Source organism: Podarcis raffonei, chromosome 17 (assembly GCF_027172205.1).
Source record: "Podarcis raffonei isolate rPodRaf1 chromosome 17, rPodRaf1.pri, whole genome shotgun sequence".
Lineage (NCBI taxonomy): Eukaryota > Metazoa > Chordata > Lepidosauria > Squamata > Lacertidae > Podarcis > Podarcis raffonei.
In genome coordinates this window covers 30486346-30512448 of record NC_070618.1, presented here as the reverse complement: position 1 = coordinate 30512448, position 26103 = coordinate 30486346, and the positions used below count along the sequence as shown (strand labels likewise).

At 46.7% G+C, this 26103-nt stretch overlaps 2 protein-coding genes across 2 annotated transcripts; both read left to right on the top strand.

Annotated features, from left to right (window-relative positions):
* Positions 1-6944: 6944 nt before the first annotated feature.
* LOC128405178 (major urinary protein-like) lies at positions 6945-12297 on the top strand. Its single transcript, XM_053371512.1, has 7 exons — positions 6945-7162; positions 8055-8176; positions 8664-8731; positions 8845-8940; positions 10198-10299; positions 11424-11452; positions 12147-12297. Exons 1-6 carry the CDS (start codon positions 7055-7057, stop codon positions 11435-11437), a joined length of 510 nt encoding a protein of 169 aa, XP_053227487.1. The 5' UTR covers positions 6945-7054; the 3' UTR covers positions 11438-11452; positions 12147-12297.
* A 9070-nt stretch (positions 12298-21367) lies between these two features.
* LOC128405295 (major urinary protein-like) lies at positions 21368-25882 on the top strand. Its single transcript, XM_053371796.1, has 6 exons — positions 21368-21592; positions 22488-22609; positions 23097-23164; positions 23278-23373; positions 24630-24731; positions 25851-25882. The coding sequence occupies exons 1-6, from the start codon at positions 21485-21487 to the stop codon at positions 25862-25864; spliced, it is 510 nt and encodes a 169-aa protein (XP_053227771.1). The 5' UTR covers positions 21368-21484; the 3' UTR covers positions 25865-25882.
* Positions 25883-26103: the final 221 nt, after the last annotated feature.

Sequence of the window (26103 nt, the reverse complement as noted above, 5' to 3'; positions counted from 1 at the left end):
GGAGAAATGTAAAGTATTGCACTTGGGCAAAAAAAATGAGAGGCACAAATACAAGATGGGTGACACCTGGCTTGAGAGCAGTACATGTGAAAAGGATCTAGGAGTCTTGGTTGACCACAAACTTGACATGAGCCAACAGTGTGACGCGGCAGCTAAAAAAGCCAATGCAATTCTGGGCTGCATCAATAGGAGTATAGCATCTAGATCAAGGGAAGTAATAGTGCCACTGTATTCTGCTCTGGTCAGACCTCACCTGGAGTACTGTGTCCAGTTCTGGGCACCACAGTTCAAGAAGGACACTGACAAACTGGAACGTGTCCAGAGGAGGGCAACCAAAATGGTCAAAGGCCTGGAAACGATGCCTTATGAGGAACGGCTAAGGGAGCTGGGCATGTTTAGCCTGGAGAAGAGGAGGTTAAGGGGTGATATGATAACCATGTTCAAATATATAAAAGGATGTCACATAGAGGAGGGAGAAAGGTTGTTTTCTGCTGCTCCAGAGAAGCGGACACGGAGCAATGGATCCAAACTACAAGAAAGAAGATTCCACCTAAACATTAGGAAGAACTTCCTGACAGTAAGAGCTGTTCGACAGTGGAATATGCTGCCAAGGAGTGTGGTGGAGTCTCCTTCTTTGGAGGTCTTTAAGCAGAGGCTTGACAACCATATGTCAGGAGTGCTCTGATGGTGTTTCCTGCTTGGCAGGGGGTTGGACTCGATGGCCCTTGTGGTCTCTTCCAACTCTATGATTCTATGAAATTCTGAGCCATGGATATTGAAGTTCCTCAAAACCAGCAGCCCTCAACACCGCCTCTGAAACCAGCTGTGTCAGCTCAGGCAGGGGTGAAGGAAGGAGGGCGGTGGGGGTGGACCGCCCCAGGTGTCATCACTGAGGGAGGTGACATTCAGTGTGCTGCCCACCCATGACTCCCAAGCCTACCCCAAGCCATATTGAGGTTGAATCCTGACAAGATAAGACAGAAGTACTGTTTTGGGGGGACAGGGGTGTGGGGGTGTGGGGGACTCCCTGGTCCTGAATGGGGAAACTGTGCCCCTGAAGGACCAGGTTTACAGCCTGGGAGTAATTTTGGACTCACAGCTGTCCATGGAAGTGCAGGTCAATTCTGTGTCCAGGGCAACTGTCTACCAGCTCCACCTGGTATGCTGGCTGAGACCCTACCTGCCTGCACACTGTTTCACCAGACGTGGTATAGTCTTGGGGGCCACTGGTGACCGGGAGTGGCCCCCAAGACTATATAAAACCAGTCATAAAGGATCTTCATTGGTTCCCAGGACGCTTCCGTGTTGCCCTAAATACCCTAAATGCCTTGGCCCAGTGTACCTGAAGGAGCGTCTCCACCTCCATTGTTCAGACTGAGGTCCTCTTCTGAGGGTCTTCTGCTGGTTCCCTAACTGCGAGAAGCGAATTTACAGGGAACCAGCCAGAAGGCCTCCAAATGGGTGCCAAAGTATTACTACCCTCCTTTTCTGCCCCTGCACCTTTCCTCTTGTGCATCACATTCTTTTTTTTAGATTGTAAGCCTGCAGGGGCCAGGGCTGCCTTATCTTAACTGATAGTATGCAAGCTGCTCTGGGAACCATTTTTGTTGTTCTTGTTGAAAAGCCTGGAACAACTGCTCTCAGAAAACAAACAAAAATGGTCTGTCAGACCTGCTTGAAGAAGAAGACTGACCCTGACTGGTGCACAGATCAGCAGCAATAACAAAAGTTGGCCAGGAGTGGTGACTGAGATAGGGGAGCAATTCAGACAAGACCGCCCAGAGGAATGGGCCTCTGCCCTGCCAAACCTCCAGGGTTGCATACCTATATGGCCAAATATACATCATCCTAGCTGTTCATGGTTTACCCAGCCACCTGCTGTCCAGCACCTTGACGTCTCTCATCCAACCATGGTCCTTGGAAAGACTTTCACTACCCATTTTTCACTGTGCATACTAGAATCCTCCTTGTAGCTAAAAGGGGGCTGTTCTTCATTTTAACATACAGTCATAAAATCACAGAGTTTTAGAGTTGGAAGGGACCGCAAGGGTCATCTAGTCCAACCCCCTGCAGTGCAGGAAACTTGCCCAAAATGGGGCTCAAACCCATAACCCTGAGATTTAGTCGTTTAGTCGTTGTCTGAGGTTTAGTCGTTGTCTGAGGACTATTCCTGCCTCCGGGTCTGGTCCTGACCGGATGGATACTAGAATCAGCAAGGGATACCCACATGACCTGAAGGTGCTGCTGTGCAATGCCAGGTCAATGATTCATAAGACCACTGCCATCCATGACTTGATCATGGATGGAGGACTTGACCTGGCATGTGTAACAGAGACTTGGTTGGATGAAGCAGATGGGCCTGTCCTTGCCGCTGCTTGTCCACCAGGTTTCTCTTACGCACAGCAACCCAGGTCATGTGGGCGGGGAGGGGGGGTTGCAGTGATTTTTAGGAAGTCATTAGTTTGCACCAGGCGTCCTATTGGGAAGACCCAGTTTTCCGAGTGCATGTTCTGGAAGTTGGGCAATAGGGGCAGTACAGGATTCCTTTTGGTGTACCGACCTCCCCGCTGCACCAAGGATTCCCTGCCCGAGCTGCTTCAGGTCGTGGCGGATGTTCTCCTGGAGACACCTAGCTTGGTCGTCCTAGGGGATTTTAACATCCATGCCGACACGACCTTACAAGGGGCCGCTCGGGACTTCGTGGAAAGCATGGCCTCCATGGGGCTGTCCCTGAATAAGTCTGGCCCAACCCATAGCTGCGGACATGCCTTGGACCTGGTGTTTACCTCTATGGATGTTGGTGATCTGACACTAAGTAAAAGCGAAACGAAAGAAGTGCCATGGTCAGATCACTTCCTGGTGCAACTGGACTTCTCTGCGACCCATCCCCTCTGCAGGGAGGTGGGACCAATTCGGATGGTCCGCCCCCGCCACTTAATGGATCCAAATGGTTTCCAGAGAGTGGTAGGGGATGCTTTATCCCATGTTGATGGCCTTTCAGCTGATTCCCTGGTGGCCCGCTGGAATGTGGAGTTAACCAGGGCTATTGACTGTTTGGCTCCGAAGCGCCCTCTCCGATTGCATGGAGCCCGGACAGCCCCGTGGTTTTCCACGGATCTGAGGGCAATGAAACAATCGTTGAGACGGCTAGAGCGCCGGTGGCGGATAACTCATTCCGAATCTGACCGGACACAGGTTAGAGCTCAACGTCGAGCCTACCAAGTGGCGATAGCGACGGCGAAGAAGAATTTCTTCGCCGCCTCTATTGCATCTGCAGAAAACAGCAGCAGGAGACTTTTTCAGGTGGTTCACAATTTAGCGGAGCCACCTGCAACATCGGGGCCCAGTACGGGCCACATGTTCTCCTGCAATGATTTTGCAAAGTTTTTTGCAGATAAAATCGCTCAGATTCGGGAAGAAGTAGACTCCACCGTGGGAGCAGGGCCGGGGTGGGAGAGTGCTAGAGTTCTGTCTAGTCAAGTTGAGTGGGATCAATTCCAATCTGTTACCTCCGAGGATGTGGACAGGCTGCTTGGACGAGTGAAACCAACCACCTGTCTCCTGGATCCTTGCCCATCCTGGCTTATAAAAGCTAGCCGGGAAGGACTGGGCGATGGGCTTCGTGGTGTGGTGAATGCTTCCCTCCATGAGGGAGCCTTCCCAGACCCGCTGAAAGAGGCGGTTATTAAACCGTTTCTTAAAAAACCATCTTTAGATGCGGCCACGATGGCCAACTATCGCCCAGTCTCAAATCTTCCATTTTTGGGCAAGGTGATTGAGCGAGCGGTTGCCGAACAACTCCAGGCACGCCTGGAAGAAGCGGACCATTTGGATCCCTTCCAGTCGGGATTCAGGCCTCATCATGGGACTGAAACTGCCTTGGTCGCACTGGTTGATGATCTCCGGCGGGCTAGGGACAAAGGTGAGAGCTGTTTCCTAGTTCTGCTGGATCTCTCAGCGGCGTTTGATACCATCGACCATAACATCCTTCTGGACCGTCTTGAGGGGCTGGGAGCTGGGGGCACTGTCATACAGTGGTTCCGCTCCTTCCTCCTGGGCCGTGTTCAGAAAGTGGTGGTGGGGGATGAGTGTTCAGACCCCTGGGCTCTCACTTGTGGGGTGCCTCAGGGTTCTGTCCTCTCCCCCATGCTTTTCAACATTTACATGCAGCCGCTGGGAGAGATCATCAGGAGGTTTGGGCTGGGTGTTCATCAGTATGCGGATGATACCCAGCTCTACCTCTCTTTTAAATCAGAACCAGTGAGGGCGGTGAAGGTCCTGTGTGAGTGTCTGGAGGCGGTTGGAGGATGGATGGCGGCTAACAGATTGAGGTTGAATCCTGACAAGACAGAAGTACTGTTTTTGGGGGACAGGAGGCGGGCAGGTGTGGAGGATTCCCTGGTCCTGAATGGGGTAACTGTGCCCCTGAAGGACCAGGTGCGCAGCCTGGGAGTCATTTTGGACTCACAGCTGTCCATGGAGGCACAGGTCAAATCTGTGTCCAGGGCAGCTGTTTACCAGCTCCATCTGGTACGTAGGCTGAGACCCTATCTGCCTGCGGACTGTCTCGCCAGAGTGGTGCATGCTCTGGTTATCTCCCGCTTGGACTACTGCAATGCGCTCTACGTGGGGCTACCTTTGAAGGTGACTCGGAAACTACAACTAATCCAGAATGCAGCAGCTAGACTGGTGACTGGGGGCGGCCGCCGAGACCATATAACACCGGTCTTGAAAGACCTACATTGGCTCCCAGTACGTTTCCGAGCACAATTCAAAGTGTTGGTGCTGACCTTTAAAGCCCTAAACGGCCTCGGTCCAGTATACCTGAAGGAGCGTCTCCACCCCCATCATTCTGCCCGGACGCTGAGGTCCAGCGCCGAGGGCCTTCTGGCGGTTCCCTCATTGCGAGAAGCAAAGCTACAGGGAACCAGGCAGAGGGCCTTCTCGGTAGTGGCGCCCGCCCTGTGGAACGCCCTTCCAGCAGATGTCAAAGAGATAAACAACTACCTGACATTCAGAAGACATCTTAAGGCAGCCCTGTTCAGGGAAGTTTTTAACGTGTGATATTTTACTGTATTTTTGGTTTTTATGGAAGCCGCCCAGAGTGGCTGGGGAGGCCCAGCCAGATGGGCGGGGTATAAATAATAAATTATTATTATTATTATTATTATTATTATTATTATTATTATGTCTCCTCTTTTTTTAGTTTTTTATTTATATTTTCAAATTTATACATTTCATTAGTTTTACAATCAATTTAACATTTCAAAATTTGACTTCCTTCCCCCTCTTACTGCGGTTCCTTAAATTCATTTTTTCTGTCTTCTGCATATCCATACTCTTATAAAATTGCAGGTTATTACATTAATCCCGCTAATATTTTTATCTGTTTATAATTTATCTGGAAATATTCAATAAACCATTTCCATTCTTTTATAAAAAGTCTGTTATCTTGATTTGTTATGTTCTCGGTAAGTTTTGCCATTTGTGCATATTCCATGAGTTTTTGTATCCATTCTTCCTTTACTGGGACTTCTGCTTCTTTCCACGTTTGGGCAAGTAACATTCTTGCTGCTGTAATAGCATACAGAAATACAGTTCTATACAATTTAGGTAGTTCTGTCCCTGTAATTCCCAAAAGGAAAGCTTCTGGGTTGTTGTCGTTTTTTACAAACGTTATTTTAAACATCTTTTCCAATTCATTATATATCATTTCCCAATAAGCTTTAACCTTACTACAAGACCAACACATATGATAAAAAGAACCTTCTTTCACTTGACATTTCCAACATGTATTTGATTTAAATTTATATATTTTTGCTAATTTGAGATTAAGAGTCTCATGCTCTACCAACTGGAGAGTCGTTAGGTTCCTCCTTAACTGGCTCTTACCAGATTGATGGTCTCACTGGTAATGTGTCTAATCTAAATTCCACATCGCTCCCCTTCCCCACATGACTCAGGGTGCACTGTGAGGACCATTGAGCAGGAATCCAGCTGTTTCCTAATTGCCTTGCATGTAAGAGATCAACTGGCTTGACTGTAATAGTAAAATTAGAAAAACACTATCGTTTCAGGTGTTGTCATTTTTACTCCATACAATGGTACCTTGGTTCTCAAACTTAATCCGTTCCCTAAGTCAATTCCAAAAGCAAAGTGTTCCAAAACCAAGGTGCACTTTCCCATAGAAAGTAACTGAACAATCAGTAGCTGAACTGGGTTCCACACAGTCACAAAAACAAAAAAAGAGTCGCAAAAACAAAAACACAAAATAAATAACAAAGACAGACAGACCTCAGCATAACACTCAAAACGGAAGTGTGGCACTCAAAACAGAAGCATGACACTCAAAATGGAGCACGTTTGCCTTCCGAAGAAAGTTTGCAAACTGGGACACTTACTTCCGGGTTTGCAGTGTTTGGGTTCCAAGTTGTTTGGGTACCAAGGCGTTTGAGAACCAAGGTACCACTGTACTGTATTTTAACTTGGATGGGTCTTATGCCCGTAACAAGACATGATTATAACAACAAAAGATTAGTCCTGGGGGTGTGGAGCAGATGCACCCCTGCTATCTCCAAAAGGAGAAGCCAACGCAACTTGAATTTCCTTTGTTCCCACAACACCTGCCCCAGGGATGTTCCTGGTGAGGAATGTGGTCTGGAGATGCAAACCTTATTCTAACATTAGTTACAACTGGCTCTCGGCTCCTTTTGATCACAGCCCAGGCCTCCATTGGTGGTGAAGTTCACCATAAACCACCACCCACAACTAACAGGGGAGGCCACAGGCCTTGGAGTCCTTCAGAACAAGCATCGAAGGGCAGAGTGTTCCAGGGTTTTCAGAAAATGTACTCACCACGGATAACAATTAGTTCTGAAAATCACCTGGTTCTCTCTCTCAAACACCCCACGACCTCTTTTAATGGCAGGGCTGTACTGCATTAGATGAAATTTGGGGACATAAGCAGAGGGATATAAATCCAGGCATCGCTTGAAGAGCCAAGGTCTCTGCAGAAGTCGCAGACATTCCTGAACTGCTGCAAAGCCTTTCAAGGATGAACAGTGTGCTGATTCTTATTGTGTTTGCTGGCACCTGCTCAGCAGTTCCTAAGTACAAGGTTCCTGTACCCATTCCGATGATGCCAGACTTGGATCTAAAGAAGGTAAAGAGCAACAGTTTTCTCCTTCACTTATAACTAGGGATGGTGACAAATTTAGCAATAATCGAGCTTGCACAACCTTGTTCACCGGCTTACAGACTTTGCAAGCTGACTGTGCCCTCTTTATAACCCACCTGTTTCTCCATGGAGTGCAAAGTGATGTACCTGGTTCTCCCCTTCCTCATTTAATCCCCACAACAAGCCTATGAGGTAGATTGGGCTGAGAGGCAGTGACTGTGAGCTTCATGGCTGAACAGGAATTTGAATCCTGGTCTCTCCCATGCCCTAACCCAGTGGTTCTCCAAGGCTGTGTTGTGCTACACTGGTGTGGCAGGAGAGGATGGCAAGTTTATCAGGAAGAATCAAGGACCAATAAAGAAACATTTAAACATTTCAGTGTAGTATGTGTATATAGCATTGTTTTATACAGCTGTACCTTAGTTCTCGAACGCCTTGGTACTCATACGTTTTGGCTCCTGAACGCTGCAAACCCGGAAATAAGTGTTCCAGTTTGCGAACGTTTTTCGGAAGCCGAACATCTGATGCAACTTCTGCTCGACTGCAGGAAGCTCCTGCAGCCAATCAGAAGCCGCTCCTTGGTTTCCAAACAGTTTCGGGAGGCGAACGGACTCCAGGAACTGATTGAGTTTGAGAACCAAGGTGCTACTGTACTTCTAAAGTAGTTGTATTCTGTGTTATTAATCAAGCACTGCTAGGAGTTGCTTCTTTTCATTTTGCAATGTATTTCTTATCAATAATAATAATAATAATAATAATAATAATAATAATAATATAAAAAACTTGATGTGGCTTGAAAAAAAATCCATTCTGAAAGTCTACAATATATATTAAAATGTCTTTCTCAATAACACACAAACAAACCTCTTCTTTGTAGCTCACTGGTAAGTGGTTTCCTATTGCAACAGTACAGTATGACAAACAGACGAGAGAAGTCTATGGCTATTTAATGGAGCCCAAACAGAATGGAGAACTGGTCCTCAAAATTGATGTTCCTAAGTAAGTCTGCATCCACTGCTATGATCATTATCTACCTTCACAGTATAAAGGGAAGGGTCCTGAGCCTTGGCCTGTTGACTACCTACTCCTGCCTCTTTCAGCAGGGAGGCTAGGTCATACACCCAGGGGTCCAGCCTTAGCTGCTTCCCTGATCCCCGAAAGTCAATTACATCAGCTGAGATTCTGAATGTCTATTGGGCAGCTTCCCGTTGCTCCCTCTTCTTCTGAAACTGGGCAATGGGCCCCACAGAACTCCAGGACTGGCCAACTCCAACCTGCTGATGGGGATGATGTCACAGGAAAATTTGTTCTCTGGCAGGGACAGAGGAAACCATATTTCCTAAAGGCACTACAACTTGATTCTCAGAGGAAACATGGCCCTGGCTGAGCACCTGGAACCCCTTTGAAATCTTGTGCAGTGATTGGGGGAGGAGGGGCGTGCTGATTGGGTGGGGAAACAACTCGACAACCCTGCCTTTCTTTCCAGAAATGGAGATTGTCGGCGTAAAAAAGTTGTTCTATACCCTATAAAGCGGGCCGAATTTGATACTGAAGGTAAGTTTAATAGATTTCTCCATTATCTCCATCAAAACACACACATCCTTTATTTTGCATCTGTGTGACTCTCATGACTGTTAATGGATCTTTTGCGGCTCTTTTTTCAACAGATGAGAAAACTACAGTACGCATTGTGGATACAGATTATGAGACTTACCATATCATCCACTTCCTAATGGAGCATATGGGCATGCTACAGCTCTATGGTATGTCTGGAGCTTGTTTGGGTGCCCTTGGCTACAATGGGCGCACCTGTCAGCTTTTGAAAATCTCACCCTTCCTCCCAGTTTGTATAAGGTAGGCATAGGCAACCTTCTGCCCTCCAGATGTTTTGGACTACAGTTCCCATCATCCCTGACCACAGGTCCTGTTAGATAGGGATCATGGGAGTTGTAGGCCAAAACATCTGGAGGGCCGAAGGTTTCCTATGCCGGGTCTAGAGATATGTAAACACCACCACTAATTGCCAATAGAGTAATCCACCACCACCCCACAGCTAGATTTGTCAGAATAATTGGAGCATCACGATAAAACCCCAACAACAAATTTGCCATAATCTACTGGCAATTCAAATTTTCGTCCCCGCGCCAACCCTGCGAGGCAGGGGAGCTTAAAGTGCTGGTTGGCATGCTCTGTGCAAATGTGCCTCACAAGCCCTGAGGGTTGCATCAGGATGGGACAATTCAGAATGGAGAAGGAACTTTGCCCTACACTTCTGGTTTTTTATTTCAAACCTCCTCTTTCTGAAGCTGTGCTTTAAAAAGCGGGCAGGGAAGTAAGGAGTCAGGCAAGAGGTATTTGTCAAGATACTTAACAGCATGATGCAGCACCAAAAAAGCGCTAATGCAAATCTCAGCTGCATCAGCAGATGTATTGTGTCCAGATCCAAAGAAGTCACAGGACCACTCTATTCTGCCTTGGTCAAACCACACCTGGAATACAGTGTCCAGTTCTGGGTGCCACCATTTAAGGAGGATATTGACAAGCTGGAATGTGTGCAGAGGAGGGCAACCAAGGTGATCAAAGGAATGCAAACCAAGCCTTATGAGGAATGGTTGAGGGATTTTTGCTTGGAAAAGAGACTGAGAGAATATATGATAGTCATATTCAAATATCGAAAGGAACTGTCACATGGAAGAGGGAGCAAGCTTGTTTTCTCCTCCGGAGGGTAGGACTCAATCCAATGGATTCAAGTTACAAGGAAGGAGATTCAGAATAAACATCCGGAAGTATTTTCTGACAGTGAGAGCTGTTCGGCAGTGGAACAGACTCCCTCAGGAGGTTGTGGACTCTCCTTCCTTAGAAGTTTTTAAGCAGAGGTTGGGTGGCCATCTGTCATGGATCCTTTATCTGAGATTCCTGCATTGCAGGGGACTAGATGACCCCAACTGTACCATTCTATGATCTTTCCTCCGGCACTATGATGCTGATTCTCAATGCCAACTCCTTGTTTGTGTCTTAAGGCAGGGAACAGACTGTGGCAGATGAAGTGAAAGAAAAATTTAAAACTTTGGCCACAGATTTGCAATTCGATCCAGATGCAATCGCCTATGTATCCGAAAATAGTAAGGGCAATTAATGCTTAAGATTTTCTCCGCCCTGGTTTGAAGGTATGGTGATGGTGATGCTAGCCGCTTGGACTCTAGAGATCACCAGGTATTATAGAATCTGGATATGAAGCCTGATAAGGAACAGTTGAGGGAATTGGGGGTGTTTAGCCTGGAGCAGAGGAGATTGAGAGAGGATGGGATAGTCCTCTTCAAATGTCTGCTGGGCTGTCACACGGAAGATGGAGTTAGCTTCTTTTCTTCCCTGTTCAGGGAAGTTTTTAATGTGTGACATATTAGTGAATTTTTGGTATTTATTGAAGCCGCCCAGAGTGGCTGGGGAAACCCAGCCAGATGGGCGAGGTTACAAATAATAAATTATTATTATTATTATTATTATTATTATTATTATTATTATTATTATTTCTCCTGCTCTGGAGGCTAGCTTTTGAACTAGTGGATTCCAGTTACAAGAAAGGGGATTCCAACTAAACATCAGGAAGTACTTTCTTACATTATTAGGATTTATTAAATTTGAAGATCTCGGGACAGTTCACAGTATAAAAATACAATATAAAAACACAAAAATACATAATAAAAAGGAGAAAAATAACAAACAAACAAAACCACCCATAAGCCATCCCTCCCACAAACACATGTAAAAGGACATAGACTGTTCATCAGCCCAAGGCCTGGGTGAAGGGGAATGTTTTTGCCCAGTGCCTAAATACATATAACGGTGGTTCCAGCCAATCCTCCCTGGGGAGAATGCCCACAGAATGGGGAGCCACTGCAGAAAAAGTCTGTTCTTGTGTTGCCACCTTCCAGACCTTTTGTGGAAGAAGCACATGAAGAAAGGCCTCACATGATGATTGCAGGATCCAGGTTGGTTCATATGGAGAAAAGCGGCCCTTGAAGTTTTATCAAGAGAAGGTTTTCTCCACATGTAGATAAGCATTATGGATCCTTTAAAAAAGAGAAACCCTACTGATATCTGAGAGCCAGTCTATTGTTGGCTATGGAGCATGGGCCATAAGGAACAGAATAATAATAATCATCATCATCATCCTTAACTTGTTCTGTTCCCTGGACCCAATCCCACATCTTGCTCATTCACTGACAGCATTTCTTTTCATCCACAGATCTCTGTATATAAGAAGATATGGAAAAGGTAAGATAATTAGTCCTCTGCACACTTACCTGGGAGGTCATAAGCTTTATTGAATTCAGTGGTGTTTACTCATGAGTAGACACATCTAAGGCAGTGGCGGAGCTTCATGCTCCAGCTCCGGGGGACAGAGAGCAGACAGCGGTGGGGCTGGCTCGTGTCCCAGGGGCTTTAAAGGTCAGCACCAACACTTTGAATTGTGCTTGGAAACATACTGGGAGCCAATGAAGATTTTCGGGACCAGTGTTATATGGTCTCAGTGGCCACTCCCAGGCACCAGTCTAGCTGCCACATTCTGGATTAGTTGTAGTTTCTGGGACACCTTCAAAGGTAGCCCCAGGCCTCAGGCAGAAGTCTCCATGAACACTGATAATTTTAGCTAGTTCGGACCTGAGACTCCTCCAGCAACTGAATCTGACATTGACATCTTCCTGCTGATTTGCTGATATTATTATTAAGATTATAAGGATTTTATGTACTACCCTCTACCCAGAGGTCCCAGGGCAGTTATCAGCTATGGCCTGGAGAGTAGGAACATTATCATTTGAAAACATTGGCAAATCAGGCTTTTGTTAAATGACCAGGAGCAGGGTCCAGAGGAATACAGCTGCAACCTTTTGTAGGTTTTCTCCATGGGCCAAGGTCCCCCCCTCTTGCTGTGATAACGGGATCTCTTGTCTTTTGCAATTCCATGCAGAAAGCCAAAAATAACATGGGAAAGATGTCTGCATGAGGATGGGGATGGAGGAATCGTCCTGGAATCTGCCTCCTGCATTGCAAATACCAACCACCATTGTGAACCATTCCATTTGGAAAGAAAACTTGAATCATTTGGATCAGATATATATTCATAAATGGTATTTAATCACATGCCAGTAAGTGGTACTGTTTTCTCTTCTGTTGGCCTAAGAGGGAAAAAAAACTATTATGTGTACACCCCAAATTCATAGCACTATATAAAAAGGAAAATTCCTGGATTCCGAGATCCAGGCTTGGGGCAAGTACTCTTTGGTGAGAGAACTCCAGTTGAGATCACAAAATACGCAGCAAAGTAAAGCATGGAAATATAGGTTGTTGGACCTTTAAAATATGCTCTCTAAAGTGAATTCCAAAATGTCCCTATTGGGGGGGGGGGAAACCTTTCTAAAGTTTCCTTCGTCCCCCAGGAGACCACAAGCTTGGAAAATAAAACATAGTTTACTTATAAACTCTTCAAAGGCCAGGTTCATGGACTTCAGAAAATTGCATAGGCAGTAAAACTTAGTTAGAAAGTAGTGGAACTTCCTAAATTTCACAATTCACAAAATGCCTCTGAAATGAAAACAGCCTCTCTCTTTTTCTAATTTCAAGGTGCTGATAATGATAATGATAATGATAATAAAATTTGTTGACTGGCTCCTGTTGAGGAGATACAAAGATGGTCATGTATAAATGTCCCAGTCCACATTGTGTACATGATTTCATTTGGCAACGTTGCATTTCATACTCCTGATTGCACCATGTGGTGCCATATCGCATCATACACACCAACCCCAGGACCAAAGACCTGCAGCTGAGTCGTGACATCCCGGTTTTATTATCTCTGACGTAAGATGATGCGCTCATTGGTGTAAAGCAAAGCCTCGCAGGCATCACAGGGCGAAAGAGGTGGACAGTAGCATAACCAGTTCTGCACAGTGAAGGACTTCCCAATCCCAGCAGCGGAGCAAGCCAATCAGGCACCTGGCGTACATGCCCTGCGCCCAGTGGTGGGGCCAGTCACCCACAGGGCAGGGCGGGGCCAGCCAGGGCAGGACGCTCCGCTGGGCCTCCGAGAACCCTGCCTGCCTCTTCCAACTCAGCGATCCAACAGCTGAGGGAGAGGCAGATGGCAGACTCTTTGGGGCAGTGAGGAACCTGCGGGCAGTCAAGCCAATCCATCACTCCCAAGAGAGACACGCGGCTCGGGCACGCTGCAGGCCCCACAATGAGTGCCGCCTCCCATTTTGTCACCCCCCAGTAGTGACACCCGGGGTGTCCCGCCCCCACCGCCCCCTTCCTCCGCCCCGGCCCATTCCCAAATCTCTGAAAGTATAGTCATACCTTGGGTTAAAATTGCTTCAGGTTGAGAGTTTTGGGTTGTGGTCCGTGGCTACCTGGAAGTAACGGAACGTGTTACTTCTGGGTTTTGCCACTCGCACATGCGCAGACGCTCAAAATGACGTCATGCGCAGAAGTGGCGAATTGCAACCTGCGCACACATAGACGTGGGTTGAGTTCTCTTCAAGATGCGAACGGGGCTCCGGAACGGATCCTGTTTGCATCCAGAGGTACCACTGTATTTTTGATGAATTCAGATGACGAGAAGGGAGGCAAACCGAAGTCAGGTTCTTCTCAGCCTTCAGCATGTAAGGATGAGCCACACGTCTGCCTCAGAAAATAATTGGCAGCCAGCGCAGTCAGGCCAGGATTGGTACAATATGCTCAACCATCTTGCCCCAGTGAGAATTCAAGTCACCAAATTCTGCACCAGCTGAAATTTCTGAACTATCTTAAGAAGTCTCGTTTTTTGACAGAATTACAAGCCTGGTAGATGAAGGGAACGCAGTGGATGTAGCCTACCTTGATTTCAGCAAGGCATTTGACAAGGTGCCCCATGATATTCTTGTAAAGAAGCTGGTAAAATGCGGTGTTGACTATGCTACCACTCAGTGGATTTGTAACTGGCTGACTGACCGAACCCAAAGGGTGCTCATCAATGGTTCCTCTTCATCCTGGAGAAGAGTGACTAGTGGGGTGCCACAGGGTTCTGTCTTGGGCCCGGTCTTATTCAACATCTTTATCAACGACTTGGATGATGGACTCAAGGGCATCCTGATCAAATTTGCAGATGACACCAAACTGGGAGGGGTGGCTAACACCCCAGAGGACAGGATCACACTTCAAAAAGACCTTGACAGATTAGAGAACTGGGCCAAAACAAACAAGATGAATTTTAACAGGGAGAAATGTAAAGTATTGCACTTGGGCAAAAAAAATGAGAGGCACAAATACAAGATGGGTGACACCTGGCTTGAGAGCAGTACATGTGAAAAGGATCTAGGAGTCTTGGTTGACCACAAACTTGACATGAGCCAACAGTGTGACGCGGCAGCTAAAAAAGCCAATGCAATTCTGGGCTGCATCAATAGGAGTATAGCATCTAGATCAAGGGAAGTAATAGTGCCACTGTATTCTGCTCTGGTCAGACCTCACCTGGAGTACTGTGTCCAGTTCTGGGCACCACAGTTCAAGAAGGACACTGACAAACTGGAACGTGTCCAGAGGAGGGCAACCAAAATGGTCAAAGGCCTGGAAACGATGCCTTATGAGGAACGGCTAAGGGAGCTGGGCATGTTTAGCCTGGAGAAGAGGAGGTTAAGGGGTGATATGATAACCATGTTCAAATATATAAAAGGATGTCACATAGAGGAGGGAGAAAGGTTGTTTTCTGCTGCTCCAGAGAAGCGGACACGGAGCAATGGATCCAAACTACAAGAAAGAAGATTCCACCTAAACATTAGGAAGAACTTCCTGACAGTAAGAGCTGTTCGACAGTGGAATATGCTGCCAAGGAGTGTGGTGGAGTCTCCTTCTTTGGAGGTCTTTAAGCAGAGGCTTGACAACCATATGTCAGGAGTGCTCTGATGGTGTTTCCTGCTTGGCAGGGGGTTGGACTCGATGGCCCTTGTGGTCTCTTCCAACTCTATGATTCTATGAAATTCTGAGCCATGGATATTGAAGTTCCTCAAAACCAGCAGCCCTCAACACCGCCTCTGAAACCAGCTGTGTCAGCTCAGGCAGGGGTGAAGGAAGGAGGGCGGTGGGGGTGGACCGCCCCAGGTGTCATCACTGAGGGAGGTGACATTCAGTGTGCTGCCCACCCATGACTCCCAAGCCTACCCCAAGCCATATTGAGGTTGAATCCTGACAAGATAAGACAGAAGTACTGTTTTGGGGGGACAGGGGTGTGGGGGTGTGGGGGACTCCCTGGTCCTGAATGGGGAAACTGTGCCCCTGAAGGACCAGGTTTACAGCCTGGGAGTAATTTTGGACTCACAGCTGTCCATGGAAGTGCAGGTCAATTCTGTGTCCAGGGCAACTGTCTACCAGCTCCACCTGGTATGCTGGCTGAGACCCTACCTGCCTGCACACTGTTTCACCAGACGTGGTATAGTCTTGGGGGCCACTGGTGACCGGGAGTGGCCCCCAAGACTATATAAAACCAGTCATAAAGGATCTTCATTGGTTCCCAGGACGCTTCCGTGTTGCCCTAAATACCCTAAATGCCTTGGCCCAGTGTACCTGAAGGAGCGTCTCCACCTCCATTGTTCAGACTGAGGTCCTCTTCTGAGGGTCTTCTGCTGGTTCCCTAACTGCGAGAAGTGAATTTACAGGGAACCAGCCAGAAGGCCTCCAAATGGGTGCCAAAGTATTACTACCCTCCTTTTCTGCCCCTGCACCTTTCCTCTTGTGCATCACATTCTTTTTTTTAGATTGTAAGCCTGCAGGGGCCAGGGCTGCCTTATCTTAACTGATAGTATGCAAGCCGCTCTGGGAACCATTTTTGTTGTTCTTGTTGAAAAGCCTGGAACAACTGCTCTCAGAAAACAAACAAAAATGGTCTGTCAGACCTGCTTGAAGAAGAAGACTGACCCTGACTGGTGCACAGATCAGCAGCAATAACAAAAGTTGGCCAGGAGTGGTGACTGAGATAGGGGAGCAATTCAGACAAGACCGCCCAGAGGAATGGGCCTCTGCCCTGCCAAACCTCCAGGGTTGCATACCTATATGGCCAAATATACATCATCCTAGCTGTTCATGGTTTACCCAGCCACCTGCTGTCCAGCACCTTGACGTCTCTCATCCAACCATGGTCCTTGGAAAGACTTTCACTACCCATTTTTCACTGTGCATACTAGAATCCTCCTTGTAGCTAAAAGGGGGCTGTTCTTCATTTTAGCATACAGTCATAAAATCACAGAGTTTTAGAGTTGGAAGGGACCGCAAGGGTCATCTAGTCCAACCCCCTGCAGTGCAGGAAACTTGCCCAAAATGGGGCTCAAACCCATAACCCTGAGATTTAGTCGTTTAGTCGTTGTCTGAGGTTTAGTCGTTGTCTGAGGACTATTCCTGCCTCCGGGTCTGGTCCTGACCGGATGGATACTAGAATCAGCAAGGGATACCCACATGACCTGAAGGTGCTGCTGTGCAATGCCAGGTCAATGATTCATAAGACCACTGCCATCCATGACTTGATCATGGATGGAGGACTTGACCTGGCATGTGTAACAGAGACTTGGTTGGATGAAGCAGATGGGCCTGTCCTTGCCGCTGCTTGTCCACCAGGTTTCTCTTACGCACAGCAACCCAGGTCATGTGGGCGGGGAGGGGGGGTTGCAGTGATTTTTAGGAAGTCATTAGTTTGCACCAGGCGTCCTATTGGGAAGACCCAGTTTTCCGAGTGCATGTTCTGGAAGTTGGGCAATAGGGGCAGTACAGGATTCCTTTTGGTGTACCGACCTCCCCGCTGCACCAAGGATTCCCTGCCCGAGCTGCTTCAGGTCGTGGCGGATGTTCTCCTGGAGACACCTAGCTTGGTCGTCCTAGGGGATTTTAACATCCATGCCGACACGACCTTACAAGGGGCCGCTCGGGACTTCGTGGAAAGCATGGCCTCCATGGGGCTGTCCCTGAATAAGTCTGGCCCAACCCATAGCTGCGGACATGCCTTGGACCTGGTGTTTACCTCTATGGATGTTGGTGATCTGACACTAAGTAAAAGCGAAACGAAAGAAGTGCCATGGTCAGATCACTTCCTGGTGCAACTGGACTTCTCTGCGACCCATCCCCTCTGCAGGGAGGTGGGACCAATTCGGATGGTCCGCCCCCGCCACTTAATGGATCCAAATGGTTTCCAGAGAGTGGTAGGGGATGCTTTATCCCATGTTGATGGCCTTTCAGCTGATTCCCTGGTGGCCCGCTGGAATGTGGAGTTAACCAGGGCTATTGACTGTTTGGCTCCGAAGCGCCCTCTCCGATTGCATGGAGCCCGGACAGCCCCGTGGTTTTCCACGGATCTGAGGGCAATGAAACAATCGTTGAGACGGCTAGAGCGCCGGTGGCGGATAACTCATTCCGAATCTGACCGGACACAGGTTAGAGCTCAACGTCGAGCCTACCAAGTGGCGATAGCGACGGCGAAGAAGAATTTCTTCGCCGCCTCTATTGCATCTGCAGAAAACAGCAGCAGGAGACTTTTTCAGGTGGTTCACAATTTAGCGGAGCCACCTGCAACATCGGGGCCCAGTACGGGCCACATGTTCTCCTGCAATGATTTTGCAAAGTTTTTTGCAGATAAAATCGCTCAGATTCGGGAAGAAGTAGACTCCACCGTGGGAGCAGGGCCGGGGTGGGAGAGTGCTAGAGTTCTGTCTAGTCAAGTTGAGTGGGATCAATTCCAATCTGTTACCTCCGAGGATGTGGACAGGCTGCTTGGACGAGTGAAACCAACCACCTGTCTCCTGGATCCTTGCCCATCCTGGCTTATAAAAGCTAGCCGGGAAGGACTGGGCGATGGGCTTCGTGGTGTGGTGAATGCTTCCCTCCATGAGGGAGCCTTCCCAGACCCGCTGAAAGAGGCGGTTATTAAACCGTTTCTTAAAAAACCATCTTTAGATGCGGCCACGATGGCCAACTATCGCCCAGTCTCAAATCTTCCATTTTTGGGCAAGGTGATTGAGCGAGCGGTTGCCGAACAACTCCAGGCACGCCTGGAAGAAGCGGACCATTTGGATCCCTTCCAGTCGGGATTCAGGCCTCATCATGGGACTGAAACTGCCTTGGTCGCACTGGTTGATGATCTCCGGCGGGCTAGGGACAAAGGTGAGAGCTGTTTCCTAGTTCTGCTGGATCTCTCAGCGGCGTTTGATACCATCGACCATAACATCCTTCTGGACCGTCTTGAGGGGCTGGGAGCTGGGGGCACTGTCATACAGTGGTTCCGCTCCTTCCTCCTGGGCCGTGTTCAGAAAGTGGTGGTGGGGGATGAGTGTTCAGACCCCTGGGCTCTCACTTGTGGGGTGCCTCAGGGTTCTGTCCTCTCCCCCATGCTTTTCAACATTTACATGCAGCCGCTGGGAGAGATCATCAGGAGGTTTGGGCTGGGTGTTCATCAGTATGCGGATGATACCCAGCTCTACCTCTCTTTTAAATCAGAACCAGTGAGGGCGGTGAAGGTCCTGTGTGAGTGTCTGGAGGCGGTTGGAGGATGGATGGCGGCTAACAGATTGAGGTTGAATCCTGACAAGACAGAAGTACTGTTTTTGGGGGACAGGAGGCGGGCAGGTGTGGAGGATTCCCTGGTCCTGAATGGGGTAACTGTGCCCCTGAAGGACCAGGTGCGCAGCCTGGGAGTCATTTTGGACTCACAGCTGTCCATGGAGGCACAGGTCAAATCTGTGTCCAGGGCAGCTGTTTACCAGCTCCATCTGGTACGTAGGCTGAGACCCTATCTGCCTGCGGACTGTCTCGCCAGAGTGGTGCATGCTCTGGTTATCTCCCGCTTGGACTACTGCAATGCGCTCTACGTGGGGCTACCTTTGAAGGTGACTCGGAAACTACAACTAATCCAGAATGCAGCAGCTAGACTGGTGACTGGGGGCGGCCGCCGAGACCATATAACACCGGTCTTGAAAGACCTACATTGGCTCCCAGTACGTTTCCGAGCACAATTCAAAGTGTTGGTGCTGACCTTTAAAGCCCTAAACGGCCTCGGTCCAGTATACCTGAAGGAGCGTCTCCACCCCCATCATTCTGCCCGGACGCTGAGGTCCAGCGCCGAGGGCCTTCTGGCGGTTCCCTCATTGCGAGAAGCAAAGCTACAGGGAACCAGGCAGAGGGCCTTCTCGGTAGTGGCGCCCGCCCTGTGGAACGCCCTTCCAGCAGATGTCAAAGAGATAAACAACTACCTGACATTCAGAAGACATCTTAAGGCAGCCCTGTTCAGGGAAGTTTTTAACGTGTGATATTTTACTGTATTTTTGGTTTTTATGGAAGCCGCCCAGAGTGGCTGGGGAGGCCCAGCCAGATGGGCGGGGTATAAATAATAAATTATTATTATTATTATTATTATTATTATTATTATTATTATGTCTCCTCTTTTTTTAGTTTTTTATTTATATTTTCAAATTTATACATTTCATTAGTTTTACAATCAATTTAACATTTCAAAATTTGACTTCCTTCCCCCTCTTACTGCGGTTCCTTAAATTCATTTTTTCTGTCTTCTGCATATCCATACTCTTATAAAATTGCAGGTTATTACATTAATCCCGCTAATATTTTTATCTGTTTATAATTTATCTGGAAATATTCAATAAACAATTTCCATTCTTTTATAAAAAGTCTGTTATCTTGATTTGTTATGTTCTCTGTAAGTTTTGCCATTTGTGCATATTCCATGAGTTTTTGTATCCATTCTTCCTTTACTGGGACTTCTGCTTCTTTCCACGTTTGGGCAAGTAACATTCTTGCTGCTGTAATAGCATACAGAAATACATTTCTATACAATTTAGGTAGTTCTGTCCCTGTAATTCCCAAAAGGAAAGCTTCTGGGTTGTTGTCGTTTTTTACAAACGTTATTTTAAACATCTTTTCCAATTCATTATATATCATTTCCCAATAAGCTTTAACCTTACTACAAGACCAACACATATGATAAAAAGAACCTTCTTTCACTTGACATTTCCAACATGTATTTGATTTAAATTTATATATTTTTGCTAATTTGAGATTAAGAGTCTCATGCTCTACCAACTGGAGAGTCGTTAGGTTCCTCCTTAACTGGCTCTTACCAGATTGATGGTCTCACTGGTAATGTGTCTAATCTAAATTCCACATCGCTCCCCTTCCCCACATGACTCAGGGTGCACTGTGAGGACCATTGAGCAGGAATCCAGCTGTTTCCTAATTGCCTTGCATGTAAGAGATCAACTGGCTTGACTGTAATAGTAAAATTAGAAAAACACTATCGTTTCAGGTGTTGTCATTTTTACTCCATACAATGGTACCTTGGTTCTCAAACTTAATCCGTTCCCTAAGTCAATTCCAAAAGCAAAGTGTTCCAAAACCAAGGTGCACTTTCCCATAGAAAGTAACTGAACAATCAGTAGCTGAACTGGGTTCCACACAGTCACAAAAACAAAAAAAGAGTCGCAAAAACAAAAACACAAAATAAATAACAAAGACAGACAGACCTCAGCATAACACTCAAAACGGAAGTGTGGCACTCAAAACAGAAGCATGACACTCAAAATGGAGCACGTTTGCCTTCCGAAGAAAGTTTGCAAACTGGGACACTTACTTCCGGGTTTGCAGTGTTTGGGTTCCAAGTTGTTTGGGTACCAAGGCGTTTGAGAACCAAGGTACCACTGTACTGTATTTTAACTTGGATGGGTCTTATGCCCGTAACAAGACATGATTATAACAACAAAAGATTAGTCCTGGGGGTGTGGAGCAGATGCACCCCTGCTATCTCCAAAAGGAGAAGCCAACGCAACTTGAATTTCCTTTGTTCCCACAACACCTGCCCCAGGGATGTTCCTGGTGAGGAATGTGGTCTGCAGGTACAAACCTTATTCTAACATTAGTTACAACTGGCTCTCGGCTCCTTTTGATCACAGCCCAGGCCTCCATTGGTGGTGAAGGTCACCATAAACCACCACCCACAACTAACAGGGGAGGCCACAGGCCTTGGAGTCCTTCAGAACAAGCATCGAAGGGCAGAGTGTTCCAGGGTTTTCAGAAAATGTACTCACCACGGATAACAATTAGTTCTGAAAATCACCTGGTTCTCTCTCTCAAACACCCCACGACCTCTTTTAATGGCAGGGCTGTACTGCATTAGATGAAATTTGGGGACATAAGCAGAGGGATATAAATCCAGGCATCGCTTGAAGAGCCAAGGTCTCTGCAGAAGTCGCAGACATTCCTGAACTGCTGCAAAGCCTTTCAAGGATGAACAGTGTGCTGATTCTTATTGTGTTTGCTGGCACCTGCTCAGCAGTTCCTAAGTACAAGGTTCCTGTACCCATTCCGATGATGCCAGACTTGGATCTAAAGAAGGTAAAGAGCAACAGTTTTCTCCTTCACTTATAACTAGGGATGGTGACAAATTTAGCAATAATCGAGCTTGCACAACCTTGTTCACCGGCTTACAGACTTTGCAAGCTGACTGTGCCCTCTTTATAACCCACCTGTTTCTCCATGGAGTGCAAAGTGATGTACCTGGTTCTCCCCTTCCTCATTTAATCCCCACAACAAGCCTATGAGGTAGATTGGGCTGAGAGGCAGTGACTGTGAGCTTCATGGCTGAACAGGAATTTGAATCCTGGTCTCTCCCATGCCCTAACCCAGTGGTTCTCCAAGGCTGTGTTGTGCTACACTGGTGTGGCAGGAGAGGATGGCAAGTTTATCAGGAAGAATCAAGGACCAATAAAGAAACATTTAAACATTTCAGTGTAGTATGTGTATATAGCATTGTTTTATACAGCTGTACCTTAGTTCTCGAACGCCTTGGTACTCATACGTTTTGGCTCCTGAACGCTGCAAACCCGGAAATAAGTGTTCCAGTTTGCGAACGTTTTTCGGAAGCCGAACATCTGATGCAACTTCTGCTCGACTGCAGGAAGCTCCTGCAGCCAATCAGAAGCCGCTCCTTGGTTTCCAAACAGTTTCGGGAGGCGAACGGACTCCAGGAACTGATTGAGTTTGAGAACCAAGGTGCTACTGTACTTCTAAAGTAGTTGTATTCTGTGTTATTAATCAAGCACTGCTAGGAGTTGCTTCTTTTCATTTTGCAATGTATTTCTTATCAATAATAATAATAATAATAATAATAATAATAATAATAATAATATAAAAAACTTGATGTGGCTTGAAAAAAAATCCATTCTGAAAGTCTACAATATATATTAAAATGTCTTTCTCAATAACACACAAACAAACCTCTTCTTTGTAGCTCACTGGTAAGTGGTTTCCTATTGCAACAGTACAGTATGACAAACAGACGAGAGAAGTCTATGGCTATTTAATGGAGCCCAAACAGAATGGAGAACTGGTCCTCAAAATTGATGTTCCTAAGTAAGTCTGCATCCACTGCTATGATCATTATCTACCTTCACAGTATAAAGGGAAGGGTCCTGAGCCTTGGCCTGTTGACTACCTACTCCTGCCTCTTTCAGCAGGGAGGCTAGGTCATACACCCAGGGGTCCAGCCTTAGCTGCTTCCCTGATCCCCGAAAGTCAATTACATCAGCTGAGATTCTGAATGTCTATTGGGCAGCTTCCCGTTGCTCCCTCTTCTTCTGAAACTGGGCAATGGGCCCCACAGAACTCCAGGACTGGCCAACTCCAACCTGCTGATGGGGATGATGTCACAGGAAAATTTGTTCTCTGGCAGGGACAGAGGAAACCATATTTCCTAAAGGCACTACAACTTGATTCTCAGAGGAAACATGGCCCTGGCTGAGCACCTGGAACCCCTTTGAAATCTTGTGCAGTGATTGGGGGAGGAGGGGCGTGCTGATTGGGTGGGGAAACAACTCGACAACCCTGCCTTTCTTTCCAGAAATGGAGATTGTCGGCGTAAAAAAGTTGTTCTATACCCTATAAAGCGGGCCGAATTTGATACTGAAGGTAAGTTTAATAGATTTCTCCATTATCTCCATCAAAACACACACATCCTTTATTTTGCATCTGTGTGACTCTCATGACTGTTAATGGATCTTTTGCGGCTCTTTTTTCAACAGATGAGAAAACTACAGTACGCATTGTGGATACAGATTATGAGACTTACCATATCATCCACTTCCTAATGGAGCATATGGGCATGCTACAGCTCTATGGTATGTCTGGAGCTTGTTTGGGTGCCCTTGGCTACAATGGGCGCACCTGTCAGCTTTTGAAAATCTCACCCTTCCTCCCAGTTTGTATAAGGTAGGCATAGGCAACCTTCTGCCCTCCAGATGTTTTGGACTACAGTTCCCATCATCCCTGACCACAGGTCCTGTTAGATAGGGATCATGGGAGTTGTAGGCCAAAACATCTGGAGGGCCGAAGGTTTCCTATGCCGGGTCTAGAGATATGTAAACACCACCACTAATTGCCAATAGAGTAATCCACCACCACCCCACAGCTAGATTTGTCAGAATAATTGGAGCATCACGATAAAACCCCAACAACAAATTTGCCATAATCTACTGGCAATTCAAATTTTCGTCCCCGCGCCAACCCTGCGAGGCAGGGGAGCTTAAAGTGCTGGTTGGCATGCTCTGTGCAAATGTGCCTCACAAGCCCTGAGGGTTGCATCAGGATGGGACAATTCAGAATGGAGAAGGAACTTTGCCCTACACTTCTGGTTTTTTATTTCAAACCTCCTCTTTCTGAAGCTGTGCTTTAAAAAGCGGGCAGGGAAGTAAGGAGTCAGGCAAGAGGTATTTGTCAAGATACTTAACAGCATGATGCAGACCAAAAAAGCGCTAATGCAAATCTCAGCTGCATCAGCAGATGTATTGTGTCCAGATCCAAAGAAGTCACAGTACCACTCTATTCTGCCTTGGTCAAACCACACCTGGAATACAGTGTCCAGTTCTGGGTGCCACCATTTAAGGAGGATATTGACAAGCTGGAATGTGTGCAGAGGAGGGCAACCAAGGTGATCAAAGGAATGCAAACCAAGCCTTATGAGGAATGGTTGAGGGATTTTTGCTTGGAAAAGAGACTGAGAGAATATATGATAGTCATATTCAAATATCGAAAGGAACTGTCACATGGAAGAGGGAGCAAGCTTGTTTTCTCCTCCGGAGGGTAGGACTCAATCCAATAGATTCAACTTACAAGGAAGGAGATTCGGACTAAACATCCAGAAGTATTTTCTGACAGTGAGAGCTGTTCAACAGTGGAATGGACTCCCTCAGGAGGTTGTGGACTCTCCTTCCTTAGAAGTTTTTAAGCAGAGGTTGGATGGCCATCTGTCATGGATCCTTTATCTGAGATTCCTGCATTGCAGGGGACTAGATGACCCCAACTGTACCATTCTATGATCTTTCCTCCTGCACTATGATGCTGATTCTCAATGCCAACTCCTTGTTTGTGTCTTAAGGCAGGGAACAGACTGTGGCAGATGAAGTGAAAGAAAAATTTAAAACTTTGGCCACAGATTTGCAATTCGATCCAGATGCAATCGCCTATGTATCCGAAAATAGTAAGGGCAATTAATGCTTAAGATTTTCTCCGCCCTGGTTTGAAGGTATGGTGATGGTGATGCTAGCCGCTTGGACTCTAGAGATCACCAGGTATTATAGAATCTGGATATGAAGCCTGATAAGGAACAGTTGAGGGAATTGGGGGTGTTTAGCCTGGAGCAGAGGAGATTGAGAGAGGATGGGATAGTCCTCTTCAAATGTCTGCTGGGCTGTCACACGGAAGATGGAGTTAGCTTCTTTTCTTCCCTGTTCAGGGAAGTTTTTAATGTGTGACATATTAGTGAATTTTTGGTATTTATTGAAGCCGCCCAGAGTGGCTGGGGAAACCCAGCCAGATGGGCGAGGTTACAAATAATAAATTATTATTATTATTATTATTATTATTATTATTATTATTATTATTATTTCTCCTGCTCTGGAGGCTAGCTTTTGAACTAGTGGATTCCAGTTACAAGAAAGGGGATTCCAACTAAACATCAGGAAGTACTTTCTTACATTATTAGGATTTATTAAATTTGAAGATCTCGGGACAGTTCACAGTATAAAAATACAATATAAAAACACAAAAATACATAATAAAAAGGAGAAAAAAACAAAAAAAACCCCACCCAATAAGCCATCCCTCCCACAAACACATGTAAAAGGACATAGACTGTTCATCAGCCCAAGGCCTGGGTGAAGGGGAATGTTTTTGCCCAGTGCCTAAATACATATAACGGTGGTTCCAGCCAATCCTCCCTGGGGAGAATGCCCACAGAATGGGGAGCCACTGCAGAAAACGTCTGTTCTTGTGTTGCCATCTTCCAGACCTTTTGTGGAAGAAGCACATGAAGAAAGGCCTCACATGATGGTTGCAGGATCCAGGTTGGTTCATATGGAGAAAAGCGGCCCTTGAAGTTTTATCAAGAGAAGGTTTTCTCCACATGTAGATAAGCATTATGGATCCTTTAAAAAAGAGAAGCCCTACTGATATCTGAGAGCCAGTCTCTTGTTGGCTATGGAGCATGGGCCATAAGGAACAGAATAATAATCATCATCATCATCCTTAACTTGTTCTGTTCCCTGGACCCAATCCCACATCTTGCTCATTCACTGACAGCATTTCTTTTCATCCACAGATCTCTGTATATAAGAAGATATGGAAAAGGTAAGATAATTAGTCCTCTGCACACTTACCTGGGAGGTCATAAGCTTTATTGAATTCAGTGGTGTTTACTCATGAGTAGACACATCTAAGGCAGTGGCGGAGCTTCATGCTCCAGCTCCGGGGGACAGAGAGCAGGCAGTGGTGGGGCTGGCTCATGTCCCAGAGGCTTTAAAGGTCAGCACCAACACTTTGAATTGTGCTTGGAAACATACTGGGAGCCAATG

What these genes read in the sequence shown, in the direction of transcription:
- LOC128405178 (XM_053371512.1), top strand. Translation starts at nt 7,055, where the DNA reads ATGAACAGTGTGCTGATTCTTATTGTGTTTGCTGGCACCTGCTCAGCA. An exon ending in CAGACTTGGATCTAAAGAAG is followed by an intron (nt 7,163 to 8,054) that starts GTAAAGAGCAAC and finishes TCTTCTTTGTAG; the next exon opens with CTCACTGGTAAGTGGTTTCC. An exon ending in GGCCGAATTTGATACTGAAG is followed by an intron (nt 8,732 to 8,844) that starts GTAAGTTTAATA and finishes TTTTTTCAACAG; the next exon opens with ATGAGAAAACTACAGTACGC.
- LOC128405295 (XM_053371796.1), top strand. Translation starts at nt 21,485, where the DNA reads ATGAACAGTGTGCTGATTCTTATTGTGTTTGCTGGCACCTGCTCAGCA. An exon ending in GGCCGAATTTGATACTGAAG is followed by an intron (nt 23,165 to 23,277) that starts GTAAGTTTAATA and finishes TTTTTTCAACAG; the next exon opens with ATGAGAAAACTACAGTACGC. An exon ending in GGGCATGCTACAGCTCTATG is followed by an intron (nt 23,374 to 24,629) that starts GTATGTCTGGAG and finishes TTGTGTCTTAAG; the next exon opens with GCAGGGAACAGACTGTGGCA.